General features: G+C 36.3%; 1 protein-coding gene across 1 annotated transcript in view; it reads right to left on the reverse strand.

Moving 5' to 3' along the window:
• Positions 1 to 408: 408 nt before the first annotated feature.
• The window catches only part of arl6 (ADP-ribosylation factor-like 6), a 42,567-nt gene continuing 21,858 nt past the window's right edge, over positions 409 to 21,117 (reverse strand). Inside the window, exons 5-8 of the mRNA XM_028799846.2 lie at positions 13,226 to 13,320; positions 8,175 to 8,304; positions 6,571 to 6,626; positions 409 to 3,553 (exon numbers count right to left, since the gene is read on the reverse strand). Coding sequence (XP_028655679.1) covers positions 3,528 to 3,553; positions 6,571 to 6,626; positions 8,175 to 8,304; positions 13,226 to 13,320 — 307 coding nt within the window. The 3' untranslated portion in view covers positions 409 to 3,527. The remainder of the gene's footprint in view (positions 3,554 to 6,570; positions 6,627 to 8,174; positions 8,305 to 13,225; positions 13,321 to 21,117) is intronic.

The raw sequence follows: 21,117 nt of genomic DNA on the forward strand, positions 1-21,117 counted from the left end.
ATCTAACTGGCCCAAACTTAAAAATGATCTAATCAAGAATAAATAAAGGGGCTGCCCAGGACAGTTATATGCCAACTGAAAAATCCAAGTTAATTTACCAATTTTATGACATAAATATTCAGACCTATGGACAAAAGTAAGCATGTGGGCCAGTTCCCACAGCAGGAATCTCAGCTCCTTGCCAGCTATTAGAAATTGCCCAATTCCATCCACTGCTCACTTGATCAGGGCTCCACTTTTAGCTTTATAATGGAATTGTTCCATTTAATATCCCTTCTGATGGCTTAAAAATTAGTGGAGAATAAACAAAAAGTCATCTCACACATTTCATACTGAAATGGGAGTGGACATCAGCTTGAATAACAAACTCTAATTAGGATTTAAAAATAAATAGAAATGACAAATCTATCACTTTATTGCAATAAATTTATTTTTACACAGCAGATCATTTGCATCAACCAGCCACACTGGAATGAAATGTCCTCTTAATTCACAAATCTTATTATACATTAAATCAAATACAGTTAAGTATAAATGTGCATTAATAAAAAGTACATAAATAACAAGGACTAATTTAAGTAGCATAAATAGACAAGAAGAGTTCAACTCTTCAACCATTTACAAGGCTAGTCTTCAAAACTTTGAACACAAGCCCTGTGGACCTGAACAGAGATCTGCAGTAACAAATAAAATAAAATTTACTTATTATAGACAATTTCTGACCATCTAGAAAAAGATGTGAAGCAATGGTTTAATTGGAAACAGGCCCCATGGGAAGCATTATAAATTTGACTTGCTGGGAAAAAAACGCCACCATTACCTTAGTGAATGATCCACCAACATTCACAGATCACTTTAACTGTAATTTCAGAATTTGTAAATAGGTTACTTGCTCAAGAAATGTAAAAATGGTTGCAGGACTGCAAGACTTCCATAGGCCTATAAGACAGTCTCTAATCACAGGCATGAACTCTACATTGGATGGATTAAAAAAAAGGTGTCTCCTCAAAACGTTTAGTGACATCAGGGATGGAAAGATGAGTGATCAAAGAAAGTGAGCCATAGTAAAAAAAAGCAGGTTAGCCTCCTCAGTACAGATGTGGTCATAATTGGGTAGTGTTGTCCAGTGTACTTGGCAATTCATTCCTTTTCTCTATACTTTACAAGTGTGACGACTGAAGAATCATTCAAATTACTATGCTGTCTTTTTTGAGGGCAAGATGTGTGAAATATAAATATACAGGCCGTACAATACCAAAACTGAATGGAAGCTAAGGGTATATGTCTTGTTTTCAGTTCATCTATTCATGTTCTCATCTTTGTGCATCTAATATACATTTGCAGGGTGCTTAAACCTATTCCAGCTTCAATGAACACAAAGCAGATACCAACCAATGCTCCCATTCCATTTGACTAAAATAACAACGTGTACAAACACTTACCCTGCAGTAATTTAATTCATTGTCATATCTCTAGCTTATGGAGGAAAAGTAAAGAAATGTTGTAACATAGTAATTTCACAGAAAAAGTACTTGACCCCTACATCAAACCAAGCTTAAATCGCATTGAAGTTGCAATATTGCAATGTCGTTCCTTATTTTAGAACAGTAAAGAATATTGATTCCCTAAGCAATACAGAGTAATCCCCTAAACATTCATCCATCCATTATCCAACCCGCTATATCCTATCTACAGGGTCACGGGGGTCTGCTGGAGCCAATCCCAGTCAACACAGGGTGCAAGGCAGGAAACAAACCCTAGGTAGGGCGCCAGCCCACCGCAGTCCTCTAAACATGAGCCCGGAAAACTCTTTGAGGTGTTTCTGATTTTTGTAGAAGTTACTTGTCAGAATATAAACAAAAACAGTAATACAACAAAATGAGATATGTATATATACATATTTTAAGATGGTTTTAAAAACTTAAGAGTAAGCACACATGAACATTCATTAATTTGTACTTATTATTTATACTGATGTTATTCTTATTTATAGCATTTTACAGCAAGATGTCTGAAAAGTATGCCAGAAGAACAGAGCTGAACTAATGAACACTGAAATGAGCCACATGTTTAAAGGAAAGTGAAGTGGAAACTATCAAAGGAATCATTTTTGAAATGGGCATTGAGACCCAAGATAGAGAATTAGGCATTCAACATCTGAAGGAATGATAGAGGTAATGCATAATTACACAACTAATGTGACAAACGAGAGGAGAACATTCAGTTTACCAAGCTTGTTTGTTTAACTAAGAGCTAAACTGTGACAATGTAAATGGAATTTAGGATAGCTTCTACCAATAGGGATATCTGTTCTGATAAACTCAGCCTTTGCCACCTCTCCCAAGGACACACAGAAAATATAATCATTTTTCTTTTAATTTCTTTGACTGATAAAAAAATAAAGGTAGACCTTTCTGCTACACAAACTTCTAAACTTTCTTTTATCAAATACATGACACTACATGGAAAAGAAAGTAAACTGAACTGAATTGGGGGTCGCCACAGCATGATAGGACTGGTAATTTGGGCTGCTTAGTTCCAGATCCTTAGTGCTACCATACATTCAGATATCATTATTGCAAACAACACTTCCACCGATTATTATCTGCAGGAAGCACTTGCAAATGCCTCATCTGGCCAATGTAGTAGAAATGCTCACTCATGTTCAATAATGTTAATTCATTTTTATCTATATGACATCCTAAACGGTGTTTGATAATTTTGCCAGTTTTAGATGCTGTGCATGAGTCATTATTACACCGGTTCTTCCGGGTCTTGCTATTTGCTTCCTTATGAGTATAGAAAGGGCCCCTTGTACAACTTAAGATGCTGCTTCTCATCATGTCAAGGCGAAAAAGCAAAATGAAGCCACTAACTTGAGGAACTTCAGTGGTACTTTAGATTGAACATCATCAATTAGGTGGTATGTACCACTATAAGCATAGGGGAGTTTTATTTTCTTCTTTAATCATGCTGATACTTGATTAAAGCTTAGAGTGTGTAATGAATAAAAAAACAAAATATTCTCAACTGTTCTATCTACTGTATTTTACTACCTTGCTAGTCTATAAACAGTCTTGGTGGCCACCAATCAACAGAAAAGTAAAGACAAATTATTAATTAAAACATGTCTCAAAAGACATTTTTTGACAGCAAAATTAACCCCAAAATTAATTACATAAGGATTATGATGAGTCTCTCAAGTCCAAGAATTATAACATAAATTTTACTGATGTGGGCATGCACCACACTCTTCTTTTAAAGACACCAAACTTTCAAGCCTCACTGCAGCAGTGGACTTTCAAGGGCTAGATTTACTTACATATCACGAAAAAATAACAAAAAAACAAAACAAGCACCTCTTCCCTCTTATTTCCAAACGTGCAGATGTGAAAAATTCTGAATTAATTCTGGAACTTGTCTCAAGTCCATAATTAAAAAAAATAAAAATGACTGCATGTAACACTAATTAGCCTTCTATTTCAAAACTTTGGAATGATCCAGTTACATATCTGTTCAGTCACTTCTCATGTCTTCATAGTTCTGATTTGATCTGTTAAAAAAAAATAATAATGTCAGTTTTACACAAACTGGTTAATGCATTTATGATCAGTAAATAGCTTGCACTACTTGACAACAGCACTAGGGCCATAAACAAGGTCTGCTAGGGCCACACACTGAACAGTGCTAGCACAGAACAACCATTATCAGTATTCTAGATACAGTTAGCACTAAATATTCAGGGTAATCTCCACCATCGAAGCAGAAAGAAAAATGTCCGCAACTGCAATGAACTCATTCAGAAATGGGCTTTCTGTCAGTGGATTCATTGGTCTTTGACAAAACCATTTTTCTACCCATTCCACAGAGAATCACAATTTACAATGACAGAATTACTACAGTAATTAGCATTTGTCTCTGCATGTACTTTGTAGATTTTGAATAATTGTTGAATCAGTGGCATAACATACTTGGGGTGCCATGTCCTGCTGTAATCAGTAGCTAAATACAACACATGACACATAGAACCATTCAATAAAGGTTTACAACTTGGAAGTACAAAATTTAGGACTTGTGTAGAAAATGTATGAAATGATGTAGCTAATGAACCACTTGTGCAATGAAACTCTTGTTCACTGAAAGCAACATATGCCAATCAGTCCATACATATTCATTTTCAGCATTTGACCACTGCAATTACAGCTTTTATTTATTTTTTATCACTGGCTTCATACATCTTTTAGCACCTCAGCCAACACAGATAGCTTTAGTACACTCAGCACTGACTGCTGCCCATAGTATTCCAATTACTATATGCCAGTATTCACCAAATATGATCCACCTAAAGCTTTCATTATATTTTTATATTACTATAGCGATCACTATTCCAAGGCAGTTCATAAATTCAGAAAAATTCTGCAAATGTTTACTTGTTGGCAGGTAAAACAATCAAGAGTACTGTATGATAATATACATTTGATAATCCGAGGAAAAGTATCTGAAATTTTTTTTTTTTTGGCATTTTTCCATTTTTGCATGATATATTAAATAAATACATTCAGCATTGTAATGTTTGTGATGAGCCATCTATTGTAATTAAAACAGCAGATGCTGGAAATGATAGCCACATTGTGGACATTGCTATAGCAAATACTTTATCCACATTTGAGATAAGAGTTTGGGTTAATTTTATAATGTGAGAGCTGAGAAAGAATCTAACATAAAACATGCAATATGATAACACTGCCACAATATATCAAGTACTCTGGCTGACTACAGGCTAAGACTGCATCTTCAGCTCCAACTAGCAGAAGAAGTTGATGGTTGGCTTACACTTAATTTAGAAGTCAAATAGATGAAATCATACAAACAGCAAGTGTGGAAAAACAAAACAAAACTATTTTTTACACATAAGCAAGATATGTACAGATTACTGAATAATGTGAGACATTTTTGTTTTAGCCGTTTGGTGTTTCAACAACACATATTGGAAAAAAAGCAAAATAAGGGAAGAAAGAAAAGCAGACTGTTTGAAGTGATAGGCTAGACCACATCTTCCTAAGCACTTCTAAAAGGGTTAAACCAGATACGAGGTAGGATTACTAAAACAGCCATTTGACTTAGAATGTGTGAACTGCAGGCAGGTACTATGTCAATATTAATAACAATATTAATATTACTTTTAATAATAATCATACATTTTTATTTATATAGCACCTTTTCCATGCTCAAAGTGCTTCAGAAAAATTCAGAAAGAACAACGGGGCAACAGAGACAAGCAGCCACCAGATTTTGTGGATTTCTGTGCTATACTAATGTGTAGCTTGATAACCGGTGCAATATAACATGCCAGTTCCTACAGTTGCACACAGACCTTGTCCCTAAATTAAAACACACAAAAGTTCACACACTAGAGTTTTGCACCTGGGTAAAGAAAATAACTGAATTCTCCTGCCCATTCTTTAAGTGATGGATAAAGTGAAATCTAAAACACCCAAACTAATGTTAACTAACCTATTATTCATAAGTCAAACAATGGTGCAATGAGATATAACATGTAGTCCAAATATTAACAGTCCTTCCTCAGATGGATGGAGCAGTTGAGATGTCAGGGCAGTGGTTAGAATATTAATATTCACCATAGCTAAAGTCTAACCAGTCTATCGTATTACATACATATTAAAGTATCCTATTTTAATGATGACACCCCCCATTTGTGTTTGTCAGTGACACTGATTTCATGTGTGTTGCTAAATTATGCTGATCCATTATTATGACAGAAAAATAAAACTAAATAGATAAGAGTTTTGAATATTAAATGGCATACAAGTCTTTGAGATGGCAGACAGTTTGGTTTTAAAAGCCACGTCTGGGTCAGTTTTGTTCTCTTGAAAGAATTTAGAACATGGTATATGTATCATGTCTTACAAATGAGGCCTAACAAAACAGCAATAATATAACAAAATAATCACAAGTCTTGTGCTCTATGAAGCTTTCAAGTGTACATACTAAGGCTTTAATAGTATTTGATGGCAATTTAAAATTTCTAGACGTATAAAATTATGAGGACTATATTAATGTAAAAAATATAACTCAATATTAACTAAAACTTGCAATATTGAGTAAATCTGCCTTTGAATTTGGAAGATTGTAAGATGAAACAAAATTTACCTACAAAATACATTAAATCAAACAATGTATATTGTGAAGCTCCATTTTTGAGCATGATAGGAGGACTGTCAGATTAGAATAACTTAGCACATTTTCAGTATTTATCCATACACCTCAAGACTTGAGTCAATAAAACGAGGCAAAAAGACACCTTTACAATACTTACTGAGCAATCTGCTCTAAAAATGAACAAACAAATAAATAAATAAAGAAGGAAAGGAAGGAAAAAATGTTTAGGTACAGAAAAACATGAAGTATGGCTTTGGTTTTATGCAAAATAACACACTCAGTTTCTGAAACAGTGATAACTGTCATTACTTACAAAATAATACAACCCATCAATAATCCGAATTGCAGTAAGAATGTAAACATTCCTAGTTACTTCTCTTCTTTGCCTACCTTGCAGCCAGTCAACGCCTTCTTGCAGTCCTTCCCCTTTAAGAGCATCACTGGCACTAAGGGAGGAAAAAAGCAATTGTCAACACCTAGAGATAAACAGTCACTTGTTAGGAAACAAGTATAGCACAGGGCTATGTCTTTTTTTTACCCCTTGTTAGGATACCAAAATAGTACTATTGGTAGTATTAGCTGATGATACTGTACACTGTCTCAAGAATATGGCCTGAGTTTGGGAGGATTAAAGGGAAAAACCAGTTAAGTCACATGTCCATCTGCTTGTTAAACAGTTCAGAAGTCATCAACCCAGATGAAGAATAATAAACTTGATGTGACTCTGACCACCACCTTACCTACTTCCATACCGTTCTGACAGTTCATACAAACAACCTTAACCTTTACTCCTGATCCATACATCCATTCATCCTGTTCATCATTATTTAAGGCTACAACCATCATTCCACAGTGGGCTCGCAGACCTACTTACTGAACCTTAACTCAGCAACTTCAGCAATAAATGTGTTCAATTCTATTTATATATTTACAACAGAATACATGAATGGTACTGCTACTCATGCTGCCAAACTGCTGTTTATCTTTCTCATACAGAAAAGAAAACCTTTCCTTCAAATGGTGTACGTGTCTTAGTTTAAATGACCTATGCTTGCAAAATAATTTCATATAAATATTTCATTATAATAAGGTAACATAATCAGAATGCTGAAAAGTTAAAAATGTAAATGCCTGTTAATCTGTAAATGTTTCAATGCCGTTTGTAAAATACATCATTGTTTAAAATATTATAAAGGAGTTAGTTATCAAGTACTAGTAAGAACACATCCTAATCTTTTTTCCATTTTGTCATAATCATATGGCAAAATGGGAAAAAGACAAACAGTAGTCCAGGGTGTAGAAAAGGGTAGTTTTCAATTAAATTTAGTAACAAACACATACGCTCGCTCACACACACACCAAACTCGACCTCAGACATGCAGTTTTTTTTTCTAGAATATTGATAATGATGATAATGATAAGGAGGATACTTTACATGTGTCTGTTGGGAACTACTTTAACCTTTGGCAAAATGATTTCTGGTAGCTATAGAGAGTATTATTATATACTCATAGCAAAATTGAGAATGTTCCACAAATTCCTATGCCATAGTGTTTGTGCAGTACTGTCAGAATGAGAGGCCCTGGTAACCAGCTAGCTCAGGTATAATGGTCATGTGCTTTATATTGCAATGGTGAATTGCTCAAAGGCTTTAATTTTTTTTTTTTTACAGGAATCAAATGATGATCTTCGATGCTGCTACTGCTTGACATATAATGTGCGAATCCTATTTGTATATTTTGTATTTGACTGAATTTTTGTCTTGGTAAATCAATGTCCATTCAGATTTTGCATGCCATAATAGGTTTAGAGAACGTTTTAATTGAAAAGTGCAATTTTGAAAATTAATTATTATTCTTGCTTCTTTAGGTTTAAATAATCTGGAAAAGTTTCTCTCTGTTTGTGCCAGGCTTAGATGAAGAGCTTTGCACAAGCAATAAGAAGATGTTTATTTACTAGGCAAAAATATCTAGAGAGCACAAGGATGATCTTACCAGATATGCCAGGGCTTATCTTTGATGCTTTCCAGACACAACTGTTGAGAAACCTTCACTGAAGATAATGCATCTCTCAAGTCCATTTTATTTGCAAAAAATAGAATAGGCATTCTTCTATGTTTTATATCTGTCAGTACAAAAAACATATCTTAATTCCAGCACAATACCATATTGTGTAGCTCTACTCACATTTAAAAATGCAGTTTTCATAAATAAACAAGCAGTTCTCAGACCAATGCCCCAGTGATCATATTCATGCAATTGAAACAAGTAAGACACTTTCTTATCATGTTCATCTACTGTTATTAGTGGAGGTACATTTAAACCAATGCTAACTATCTGCCTCACTATACTGGTTCTAAAAAGGTAACAAACAGAGCACCAGGAGGTGAAAATATTTTTAAGGTAACACAACTGACTTTGACTTGCTACGCGAAAAGACCAATCAATAACTCATGATCTTCAGCTTTCATTTCTCACAAGGACATTGAGAAGTTCACTGCTCGATTTAGACTAAATAATAAAGAAAAGGCACAAGGATTCAATTTCTGGAAAATACATTTTTCTATTTGACTTTCTCTTCATTCTGTGCAAAAGCAAGTAGATTACTGAAAGTACAGTATAGATTTTTGTCCAACTGCTACTGCCATATAGTACCTAGCTAGATAATACTGGTGACCTCGGTTTGCATTAATTTGTTAACTAAGAATAAAAAGCCAGCACTCTAACTGTTGTACTGTAAATTATTTGTTCAGAAGTAATCTATTCTCTTTTTCTACATAGTGAAAACACTTTTAAGTTTGACAGTTTTTTATTTTAGTAAGAGGCAATAATGGTACAAATGAAACAGCATAATTTAATTTGTTACCATAAAGCTGCACATTTAGATTCCTGCGTGTCAAGAACAACAGAAGTATTATTCACAGAAGTTCAAGCAGTTTGAATTTAAACACGTGTAGGCATACTGCTGAAATCTTAATTGTTATTGTGTACTGTTAACAGTTCATTATTTTTATTTATTAAAAATCTTATTTGAGTGGGTACTAATTATAAAATTCAATGCATTTACATGCACACATATAACTGGGATAAGGTAAATAACCCGGTTAAGGCAGAAATCTGGTTTCTTAATAATCCGCGTTTGTACATACAAGTAATCTCCTGGAGTTCAACTTTTTAAAAAGTGCCAAAAAAAGAGTTAAACATCATCATTGGCCACTGTGAATCTGAAAATAAGCAGGGGTGCGGAAATCCAACGCCCGACTTGGGTAAATTGACTGTTGGACAAGCGAGCTTTTCTGGTTTCAGTTGTCCGCGGACAAGTGCAATTTTCTGGAGAAAAAAGAATTATATGTGCTGTTCAGGGCACATTTTTACCACTACTTTCAAATTTTAAACATTTGGGTACGTACTTCGTGTGGAAACAGTCAGGTATGTTCTTCATGTCTCAAATTGGTCTTCAATATTGTTTACAAAATGACAGCTGATTTTTCAAAGGGGAAGCACTCTTACAGTCTTACATAAATATTTTACCCTACTATTTACACGCGTTGGAGATGCGGTCATTTTTTTTCATGCCGACATTATAATGTAATCTGATGATTTTTCATTACAATCGATAACTTCTATATATTACCAGTAATGGCATACTGCACGATAACGTGCAGTGAATACACTTGACTTGAGCATTCCTAGTTTTCATCCTCTTTCTTTCTCTGTATGTTTATCATTCATTTGCTCAGAGGTTGATGTGCTTGCTGCTTCCTGAGTAGCTCTTCTTTTCTCCACCCTAGCGGCCCACTGCTTCTCTTCTTTCGTTGGCATCTTTTCGCGTTAAAACTGATTAAGTTAGTTTTTGTGTTGCAATTACTTAGTACGTTTTCCTTAATTTTTCACTTAAGCTGGCACTTAAGTCTTCAATCTGCCTCAAGAATGATTAGCGAAGGTGGTGGGGAATGAGAACGGCACCCATATGCATGCACTGCCCTGCTGCGCGGTGCCGAGAGTCAACAATAAAATAAAATAAAAATAAAAAGAGTAATACAAAGCATCACCCCGAGAGCAGATAGCAGATGTCACGTAGTATATGTGTACCAAATTTCAAGTCAATAGGTGAAACGGTTTGCGAGCTACAGGTGATTTAAAATCCTGGACAGACAAACGAACAACCACAGTAGCGTATTATATAAGAAGACTGATAAAATTCATTGTTTCTACATAAAAATGCAGTCATTTTGCTTACAATGCAAATGTTTTCACCACATAACAAAGCTTTTTAGGCTGTTAATCTTTCCTGAAATTTGCGATTTCACGTAGGTTGTGATATATTGAGGAGTTAAGAAATTTATTGCGTGACAACATCAATTTTGATGAGCTGTCTATAGATCGTTTTTGATTAGAGAATTTTTCATATAAAAGAAGTTGGTTTCGCGCTGTCAGTTTATTAAAAATAAAGAAGAAGACATTCCAATGGTTTCCAAATGTTATGAAATATCTATAAAAATCTTCACTTAGACGCGATTATTTTTTCTTCTTGTGAGAGATTATTCTCCAATATGAATTTAGTAAAGAGTTCTCTAAGAACCCGCCTGACTCAGGAATACCTTCAAAACCAAATGTGCATTGTTGTTGATGGCAACCCTTTAGAAGAGTTTGACCTACTACCAGCTGTGGAATTCTGGCTGTCAACAGGCACATCACTCATTAAAAAAACTGAAAAGTCATCAGCATCCACTTCTGCAGGACCATCAGTCCAGGAACCATGCAGTTCAGCTCAAGTAGAAATGAACAGCATTCAGCCCATGCTGTATGAGATGGTAAAGATTCTTGGGGGAAAAGATGTTGCAAGACAAAAGCTGAAGAACATGGCAGAAAATGAATCAGGACAGTGTTCTGTTATGTAACTGTAATATGTGAAACAGAACTGTTGTAGCTATAATGAAGGCATTGTTTATTAGTGAGTTAAAACGATAAGGGAATCTTTTATATAATGTTCTAGAGCAAGGTGGCAAAATACTACTCCCTGAAAGAACTTTTTTCAGTTTTAAAATGGAAGGCAGTTTTGGTATCAATAAAAGAGATTAGAAAAAATAAACTATTTTTCACTTTTGTTATTTGTCTATGGGCAAGTGAATTTAACTGGCGGACAAGTGGATTTTTTAAGTTTACTTGTCCATGGACAAGTAGAAAAAAATTTGATTTCCACACCCCTGATAAGCATTACATCTGTGATCTTTTTCTTATATTTTAAAAAAATGTTTAGTTGACTCTATTTATAAGTTTCTGTTACTGTACTACACACATTACACAATGTCCATTACTGAAAAGAGACTTCTACAGCCCCAAAAATGCAATTCAAGCAAAAAGAGAACAAGTAATGAAGAAAATGCAATTGGAAGATCTTATAAATGTGTACATTATATGTAAAAAACACAAAGAAGAGTATAAAGACACAAACAGATGATAGGACAGCATGACTTATAGAATAAAGTAAATGAATGTATAAATTGTCTTGGGTGCATAAGAAGGGATCCTATGGGACTGTGCTGTCCTTCTGATGGAGTAGGCAGCATACAAGTAAATATGACATCTTGAGGACAGTACAACACTCAACGGTGAGGAGGTATATTTTGTAGTTGAATTTTAGAGCATAGACAACTTGCTCTATTAAATAACACCTCATTGGTGAAAGACACTGATCATTCAGATAGTTCAATGTGACTTGTCATTTTTTTCACAAAGTATTTTTAATAATTATACAGTCACATTATTTCCTTATTTGGCAGGATAAGGTGATGGATGGTCTTTTAGGTAGTGATGATAAATAAAACATAGGATTTGTCTGCTCTGTTATTTTACCTCACTGAAATCTTCTGTAGCTTAAATAGATTTCATCTTTAGTCCAAGCAGCAGCTTGTTAACTTGGAATTAAAGTCTTTAAGATGGAGAACATGATAATTAAGCTAAAGGGAAAAAAAATATAGCCTCAGGTTTCAGCACTACTGTTGCCTATGAAGATGATATCATTACCATATCATAAGAGGTTCACATGATGAACTATAGTGCAATATTATGGGCACAGACTAACATGATGCACAATGAGAGCCTGTTGGAGTGGGACTGAAATAAAGCAGTGTTAGACCTTTATATTGAAACAAGAAATTTGTTAGTGCACCATTATGCATCCTTAGTTCTTATAATCAAACTGCCAACTCACCACAACAGACATGGCAGGAGACTGCAATAATATAACTTCATAGAAGGATTACCTAATAAGTGCAAAGTTTACCTAATAATTACTAAGTGTTATCAGCTACTTATTTGCTGCATTCAGTGCAGTAATGGTAATAATGGGTAACAATGAACCAAGTATCATTTTCTCGAGCTTGGTTAAAGCCCACTTTATGAGTTATTTTAAACAAAACAAGCAGATATTTGAAATAAATATCTTAATAATGATATTTGGTAACACCATAACTAATAACAAAATTTACATTAAAAACTGTATTGTAATCAGGGTTAAGTGATTGAATGACTTGCTCTGCTGTGCATGCTCTTACTCATGGCCATTATTCATGAGAGTGATTTTATTTTACATTTTTGTATTGTGAAAACAAATCTCTTTTTTACACTAACTCTTCCTCCCTATGAAATACACAAGTTGTTTCTACTTGCTGTAAATGCCCCACAGTCCACTTTTCAAATTATATTCGCATTGATTGAATTTCCAAACAAATACTTTTTTAGCAGCCCTATGTAATAATTTGTTGCTCAGTGTCATTTTTCACTGTGTGCAAAAAATGATGGTCTCTCTCCAAATACTACGTTACACAGAACTTTTTTTTTTTTTTTTTTAACTCGGAGGAATACCTTTTAAGAAATAAAAACTCAATCCATACAAAGGTCTTTATCAACTCTTCCATAATTTGCTGCTTATGTTGGAATAATTTAGGAAAAAACAGTTGTTACAGTAAATGTAAAGCTGCTTGAAAGACACTTAATTATTTTTAAAAGGCAAGTAAACATACTTAAGAACAAGGGTACTTTACCAGGATGATTTAGCAGGGTATCCAATTCTTCTTTTGCAACTACCATCCTCAGTTTGTCACAACTGTCAATAACAAATATAATGGCCTGTCCTTCTCTGCACAGACAATAAAAAGGGATCATGAGACAGACAATCCGCTTGATATACTGGAAACATACAGGGCATCCGGAAAGTATTCACAGCGCATCACTTTTTTCACATTTTGTTATGTTACAGCCTTATTCCAAAATGGATTAAATTCATTTTTTTCCTCAGAATTCTACACACAACACCCCATAATGACAACGTGAAAAAAGTTTACTTGAGGTTTTTGCAAATTTATTAAAAATAAAAAAACTGAGAAATCACATGTACATAAGTATTCACAGCCTTTGCTCAATACTTTGTCGATGCACCTTTGGCAGCAATTACAGCCTCAAGTCTTTTTGAATATGATGCCACAAGCTTGGCACACCTATCCTTGGCCAGTTTCGCCCATTCATCTTTGCAGCACCTCTCAAGCTCCATCAGGTTGGATGGGAAGCGTCGGTGCACAGCCATTTTAAGATCTCTCCAGAGATGTTCAATCGGATTCAAGTCTGGGCTCTGGCTGGGCCACTCAAGGACATTCACAGAGTTGTCCTGAAGCCACTCCTTTGATATCTTGGCTGTGTGCTTAGGGTCGTTGTCCTGCTGAAAGATGAGCGCTCTAGAGCAGGTTTTCATCCAGGATGTCTCTGTACATTGCTGCAGTCATCTTTCCCTTTATTCTGACTAGTCTCCCAGTCCCTGCTGCTGAAAAACATCCCCACAGCATGATGCTGCCACCAACATGCTTCACTGTAGGGATGGTATTGGCCTGGTGATGAGCGGTGCCTGGTTTCCTCCAAACGTGACGCCTGGCATTCACACCAAAGAGTTCAATGTTGGTCTCATCAGACCAGAGAATTTTCTTTCTCATGCTCTGAGAGTCCTTCAGGTGCCTTTTGGCAAATTCCAGGCGGCTGCCATGTGCCTTTTACTAAGGAGTGGCTTCTGTCTGGCCACTCTACCATACAGGCCTGATTGGTGGATTGCTGCAGAGATGGTTGTCCTTCTGGAAGGTTCTCCTCTCTCCACAGATGACCTCTGGAGCTCTGACAGAGTGACCATCGGGTTCTTGGTCACCTCCCTGACTAAGGCCCTTCTCCCCCGATCGGTCAGTTTAGATGGCCAGCCAGGTCTAGGAAGAGTCCAGGTGGTTTCGAACTTCTTCCACTTACGGATGATGGAGGCCACTGTGCTCATTGGGACCTTCAAAGCAGCAGAAATTTTTTTGTAACCTTCCCCAGATTTGTGCCTCGAGACAATCCTGTCTCGGAGGTCCACAGACAATTCCTTTGACTTCATGCTTGGTTTGTTCTCTGACATGAACTGTCAACTGTGGGACCTTATATAGACAGGTGTGTGTCTTTCCAAATCATGTCCAATCAACTGAATTTACCAAAGGTGGACTCCAATTAAGCTGCAGAAACATCTCAAGGATGATCAGGGGAAACAGGATGAACCTGAGCTCAATTATGAGCTTTATGTCAAAGACTGTGAATACTTATGTACATGTGCTTTCTCAATTTTTTTATTTTTAATAAATTTACATAAATCTCAAGTAAACTTTTTTCACGTTGTCATTATGGGGTGTTGTGTGTAGAATTCTGAGGAAAAAATGAATTTAACCAATTTTGGAATAAGGCTGTAACATAACAAAATGTGGAAAAAGTGATGCGCTGTGAATACTTTCCGGATGCACTGTATAAAAGCATCTTACTCTAAATTAAGTATAACAAAAGTATAAAAAACTTGCAAAGTTTACCATTGATAAATGCACCAAGATTATAACTTTTTATGACAACACAAGACAAAGAATCCTCCTCAGAAGTCTTACTGTATCCTTGGACACCTTTTAAATCCATACTGAGTGAAACAACTGCTTTTCACAGGGTTACCAAAGCTGAAGTAACTGACAAAAATGGGATTCCATGCATTGTTAGCAAGTGGCTCATCAGGTATGCCTGTGAGAAACCAGCAAATTAAGAATGTGGTAGCTGCAGAGATTGTTTATGTGAAAGCACAGTATGAGGAATAGGTTTAGCAAAGATAAGAATGTTGGCAATTCATTTGTGTTTTCTGCATGGGTTAAAAAACAGAATTCCAATGCTAATTTAACTGAGAGGCAGAAACATAAATTTGAATAAATCCTAAAAGAAGGTCCCAGAAATAGCTGGTGGACACAGTCCATTTCTGTGGTTTAGCTCACTACGTTAGATATGAAGTGCCAATGTCAATGTCAATTTATTTATATAGCACATTTAAAACAACATAGTAATACTGTGGCCAAAGTGCTTTACAATAATAGAATAAAAGAAAAACAAAACAATTAACAATTAACATAAAACATAAAAAGAAATAAAATATATGAACATAAAATACATAATAAATAGAAGTACAGTGATCCCTCGCTATATCGCGCTTCGAATTTTCGCGGCTTCACTCCATCGCGGATTTTAAATGTAAGCATATGTGAATATATATCGCGGATTTTTCACCGCTTCGCGGATGTCTGCGGTCTACAGTACGTGTGCTTCCTCAGTTGATTTGCCCATTTGAATTCAAACAAGGGACGCATTTGAATTCAAACAAGGGACGCTATTGGCGGATGGCTGAGAAGCTACCCAATCAGAGCACGCGGTTAAGTTCCTGTGTGCTGCTGATTGGCTCAGCGACGGAGTGCTGCATTAACCAGGAAGTCTAATCTCACTCATTCAGCATTAACGTGCCAAAGCGCCAACAGAAGATGCAAATGATTGCAGAAAAGGTAAAAGTTTTGGATATGCTGAAGGAAGGAAACAGCTACACCGCTGCAGGACAACATTACATCATAAATGAGTCCACGATTCTTTTTATTTAAAAAGGAGGAAAAGCATATAAGATCTACGGCTGCAGTTTCCTTTAACCAGGGCGCAAAACGAGTTGCAAGTGGACGTGATAAGGCAGTAGTATGGATGGAATCTGCTTTAGGGATTTGGATTGAAGAGTGATGGAAGAAGAACAACGGCGGTGCTAAACAGTCGCCTGAAGAGGCTCCTTTAGAAGAGCTGTAACGCTATCCTTTGTTATGCAGTAAAATTAAACTCATCGTTATCGGACAAGTCGTCGTGTCATTGTTGGTGAGTAACCATAATTAATTATTTACGTACAGTACTTATTACATGTACATAGTTTAGTGTCACTGTACACATATTTTTACTGTATACAATTTTTCTTGCATTGTACGTATTTATTGCTGGTGGCCTGTCTGTCGTAATGGCTGTAACATATGTGATATCGGAGACGCTTGATATCTTTAAAATAATATTTAGGTTTTACTGTATGTAAACTGTGTTTACATACATAATTTCAATGAATCTTACCTAATATCTAAGAGAATACAAAGGGTTTATGCTGTATAATTGTGCGTGAAATGTTTATAATAGTGTGGGAGAGTTTATAAGGGCTTAAAATATATAAAAATAACCATATAAACATATGGTTTCTACTTCGCGGATTTTCTTATTTCGCGGGTGGCTCTGGAACGCAACCCCCGCGATGGAGGAGGGATTACTGTAATGTTATACACATAAAAAATAGAAGTAATGTTATATAATCACAAAGAGGAAACCATCAGTATTACTGAAGGTCACGGAATGCAAGTGAATAGAAATGAGTCTTTAATCTTGTTTTGAACAGTTCAATTGTAGACGACTCCTTTATATGATGAGGTAAAGAGTTCCACAGGCGAGGTGCAGCAGCTGCAAAAGCCCTGGCCCCCTTGGTTTTACATTTGGTACGAGGGACAACCAGAGACAGCTGACCAGAAGATCTAAACACTCTAGATGGCTGATGTAAAACACACAGTTCAGATAAATAGGCAGGAGCAAGCCCATGTAAAGATTTAAAAACTAGCAGCAAGATTTTAAAATCAATTCAAAAACTGACAGGCAGCCTTGCTGACAAGGATGTAGTGGTGAAGGAGAACCATTCTGAAAATGCTGAAAGCAATGGATATGCTTCTGCACCTATTCACTTGAGAGAGAAAGACTGAAATAATACCTTGAGATTTGAGGCAGAATGGAATTATCCAATTACTAAGAGATCACACACTTCAGACTTTCTAGGAAAGCCAATGTCAAGCCTTGTATTGAGGAGGTACAATGGAAAGAACAATATAGTTAAGCGGCCAGCGTTTTTCCTTGTAAAGATATCCTTTCTCCACAGGCATAAATTCTTTCTTGCTCATGACTTTCATGGATAAAATAGTACTAGGGTGTTGTACCATGTTAGCCATTATGAATGTAGTGAAAAGTCAAGCAAAATGACACCTTTTATTGGCTAACTAAAAAGATCACAATATGCAAGATTTCGAGGCAACTCAGGCCCCCTTCTTCAGGCAAGATGTAATAAAGAAACTGGAGTTCCCTATGTTTATATACACACTAGGACAAGAAACAACATTGGTAAATCTTTAAGTGAGAAATCTTAAATGTAAAAAATTAATAGACTCCTTCAGGCTACGGTTCATTTAACAAGAGAGAAAAACAATGTATGGTCAAGATCTTTGGATAACTGTTCAACAAAGTCTTTTGACGTTTCTAATGGGTTTTTCAATACAATGTGGATCTGTAGTCAGGTTGTCTGTGTCAGTATGAGAGAGGCAAACAATCCTCATACCTGGCCATAATACTCTTATCTCTATTCAAACCATGTTGCAATGTCTTAAATTTTAGCATGAGTTTAACTTCTCATTCTTTTCTCTCTTGCTGTGTTCTGAAGTTGACTATAAGCACTGTGACTTTAAAGTCCCTCTCACAGTGTCCATGGCTGTTGAAGTGGGCCGCTACAGGAACATCTGTGTTGCCATGTTTAATGTGGAACCTGTGCAAATTCATTCTCTGGCGGAGTGCTTGTCCAGTTTGTCCACATAGAGTGCAGTATCAGCACATTTCATGCAGAGAACTAGGTAGACCACATTAGATGATCTGCAGGGAAATGATCCCTTTATGTTATTTTCTAGTCGGCAGTGTGGTATAACTATACGGTCTGTGATATGAATGTGAGCACACGTTTTACATCTTTTCTGTAGGCAGGGAGATGTGCCATTTTCTGTTGGTTCACTTAGGGCAGGGGTGTCCAAACCATTTTAACTGGGGGCCACATACAGAGAAATATATGAAGGGCTGGGCCACCCACTAGAGGTGAGGTATATTGCCTCACCTCCTGTGTATTAAGCTAGCAAAATCAATCAAATATAGTTAAATTATGCTTCATAATTGAATATGCCTAAAGAAAAAACAGCATCACAGCTCTCTATTAATGGGTTTTCATTTATTGTATTACAAAGTGCTCGAGTAAAAATCAAAGCACAAGCTTTACCTGACACTTAATGTTTTAAGTTAGCTGACAAATCTTCAACTGCGTTTCTGGCCAAGCGAACGTTGTTGAATTCCTTCATTTTCTCCGGGCATATTATTCCTACGACTTTAGTGAGGCACTGTTTTATGAAGTCACCATCTCAGAAAAGTTTCCCATGACATGCAGTGAGTTGCGTGACCTCGTAACTCGATAATATGGCATTTTCTTGTGTTTTGTTAGCATACTGTTGTTGAGCTAGCAGACTAGCTGGCATTTGCTTAACTTTCTGTTCTCGCTCGACACCAGTGTAGGACGTGTAGGTCGAATGTTTAGTGTCATAGTGTCAATGCACATTATACTCTTTTATCACTGCAATAGTTTCATTGCAAATCAAACAGACACACTTGCCTTTAACTTCTAGGAAGAAATATTAATTTTCCCACCGTATCTGAAATTTCCTGCACTCACTTGCTATTGTGCATTTCTTTGGTTCTGCCATTTTTGGTCACCCGTAGCAAAATTGTTCATTGGTTGCGCTTGTTTGTGAAGATGCTGCCTTGATCAAAACAGCCTTGTGTTAAACCTAAGAAGTACGATACAATTAAGAACAAGTTTCGTGTGTGGGTCATATTTCATTATATTTTTTATAATTTGCTGCGGGCCAATTAAAAATGGACCACGGGCCGTAGTTTGGGTGCCCCTGACTTAGGGAGCTTCAGACAATTAGTTGCAGTTTTGGTGGTTGTCTGTATGCCAGGAGGGGAGGTTCAGGAAATACATTTTTCAGTGTTTGGTCATTGTTTAGCATTGGCTGAAGGTCTTTTACAATTTTTCGAAGTGCTTCCAGATGTGGGTTGTAGGTGACAACAAGGGGGATGCGGTTCTTGTTGTCTTTGTTTTTATATTTCATGTTTTCCTGTGTAAACATGACTAAATAAAGAAACCTAAACCTAATATTCCACAAGGTTGTCTCTGGGTATGGCAGTAGTTCTTCTTATTTGAGTGTCTGTTGTTTTGGGGGTATAACCTTGTCTGATGAAATCTTGTCTGAGCTCCTGCAGTTGTTTATACGATTGATTCGTATTGCTTGGCTGAAAATAATGGAGCGCCTTATATGCTTGGGGTGGAAGCTGTCACTTCTTAGGTAAGTCCGTCTGTCTGTTGGTTTGTGAAAAACAGAAGTTACAAGGGTGTTGTCTTTCAGTAGAATGGTGGTGTCAAGGAAGCTGACTTCTGTTTTTGAGTCTTTCAGCTTCAGCTTTATGCCAGGGTGAAAATAATTATGTTCATTATGAAAACGGATAAGGTCCTTCTCACTGGCAGTCCAGATTATGAAGATGTCATCTATGTAATGGAGATACAACATTGGTTTTAAGATGCACATGGACATAAAATCTTCCTCCAAAAGAAAATAATGTGTCAGAGTGAATTTTATCATTTCTATTACTGACTTTGTGGGTAAATCATGTTGTCCGAGGTACGTTTCATATGTCAATATGCCATCATCATGGGGGATGTTTGTGTAAAGTGCCTCAACATCCATTGTGGCCAGTAAGGTTCCCTCAGGTAAGGTGCCTATAGCAGACAGTTTTTTTTAAGAGGTCAGTGATGTCCTGGATGTACTGTAGCTGGTTGTATTGTGGGCAAGGGGTTTAAGGATGTGCTCCACCAACTTGAAACATTTTCTGTAAGGGAGCCAATTCCAGAGATTATATGACTTCCTGGGTTCCCTTCTTTGTGGATTTTAGGAAGCGTGTAGAAGTAACCCATTTTGGGGTTCTCAGGAATTAAACTATTTACATGATCCCTGATGTCAAGAGGAAAGCTACTTACTATCTTTTTTAGTTCCTATTTGTAGAGATCTGTGGAGTCTTCTTGTAGTTTGTAATAATGCATAGTATTGGACAATTGTCTTTGTGCCTACTGTATATAATCTGAATTGTTCATGATAACTAAAGCACCCCCTTTGTCTGCTGGTTTAATAATGATTTCTGTATTTTCCCCTAGTAAATGTATGGCTCTCCGCTCATCCCCAGTAATGTTATCCGATTTTGCTGCCTGTTTAAGATCTCTGTTTTCACTCTCTGTCGGAAGCAGTCTATATAATTATCCAGGGTGAAGTTTCTGCCAGATTCTGGTGTCCATGTGGATTTATTGGTGGGGTTGTTGTAACTGCTTGATGTTGGTTCCTGTGTGTTACCATTTTTTTTCTTGTGGAAAAATTCTTTTAGTCTGAGTTTTCTGAAGAATTCTTCCATATCACTGCAGAGTCTGATGTTGTCAATGGGCTTTGCAGGACAATATGAGAGTCCCTTTGTAAGTACTGAAATACAAATTTGAAACCAAAATTTGCTGAATAGACAGTTTTATGACCCAAGGGTTATATCTCAGTAGTTTGTAGATGAAGATGACTTGGAGTGATGGAGTAGTTTGCAGATTAATATCTCTTGACAACTTTGTTCTTAGTTATTCTCTTAGTTTCTTCCCTCC

The sequence above is a fragment of the Erpetoichthys calabaricus genome, chromosome 4 (genome assembly GCF_900747795.2).
Source record: "Erpetoichthys calabaricus chromosome 4, fErpCal1.3, whole genome shotgun sequence".
NCBI classification, from domain to species: Eukaryota; Metazoa; Chordata; class Cladistia; order Polypteriformes; family Polypteridae; genus Erpetoichthys; species Erpetoichthys calabaricus.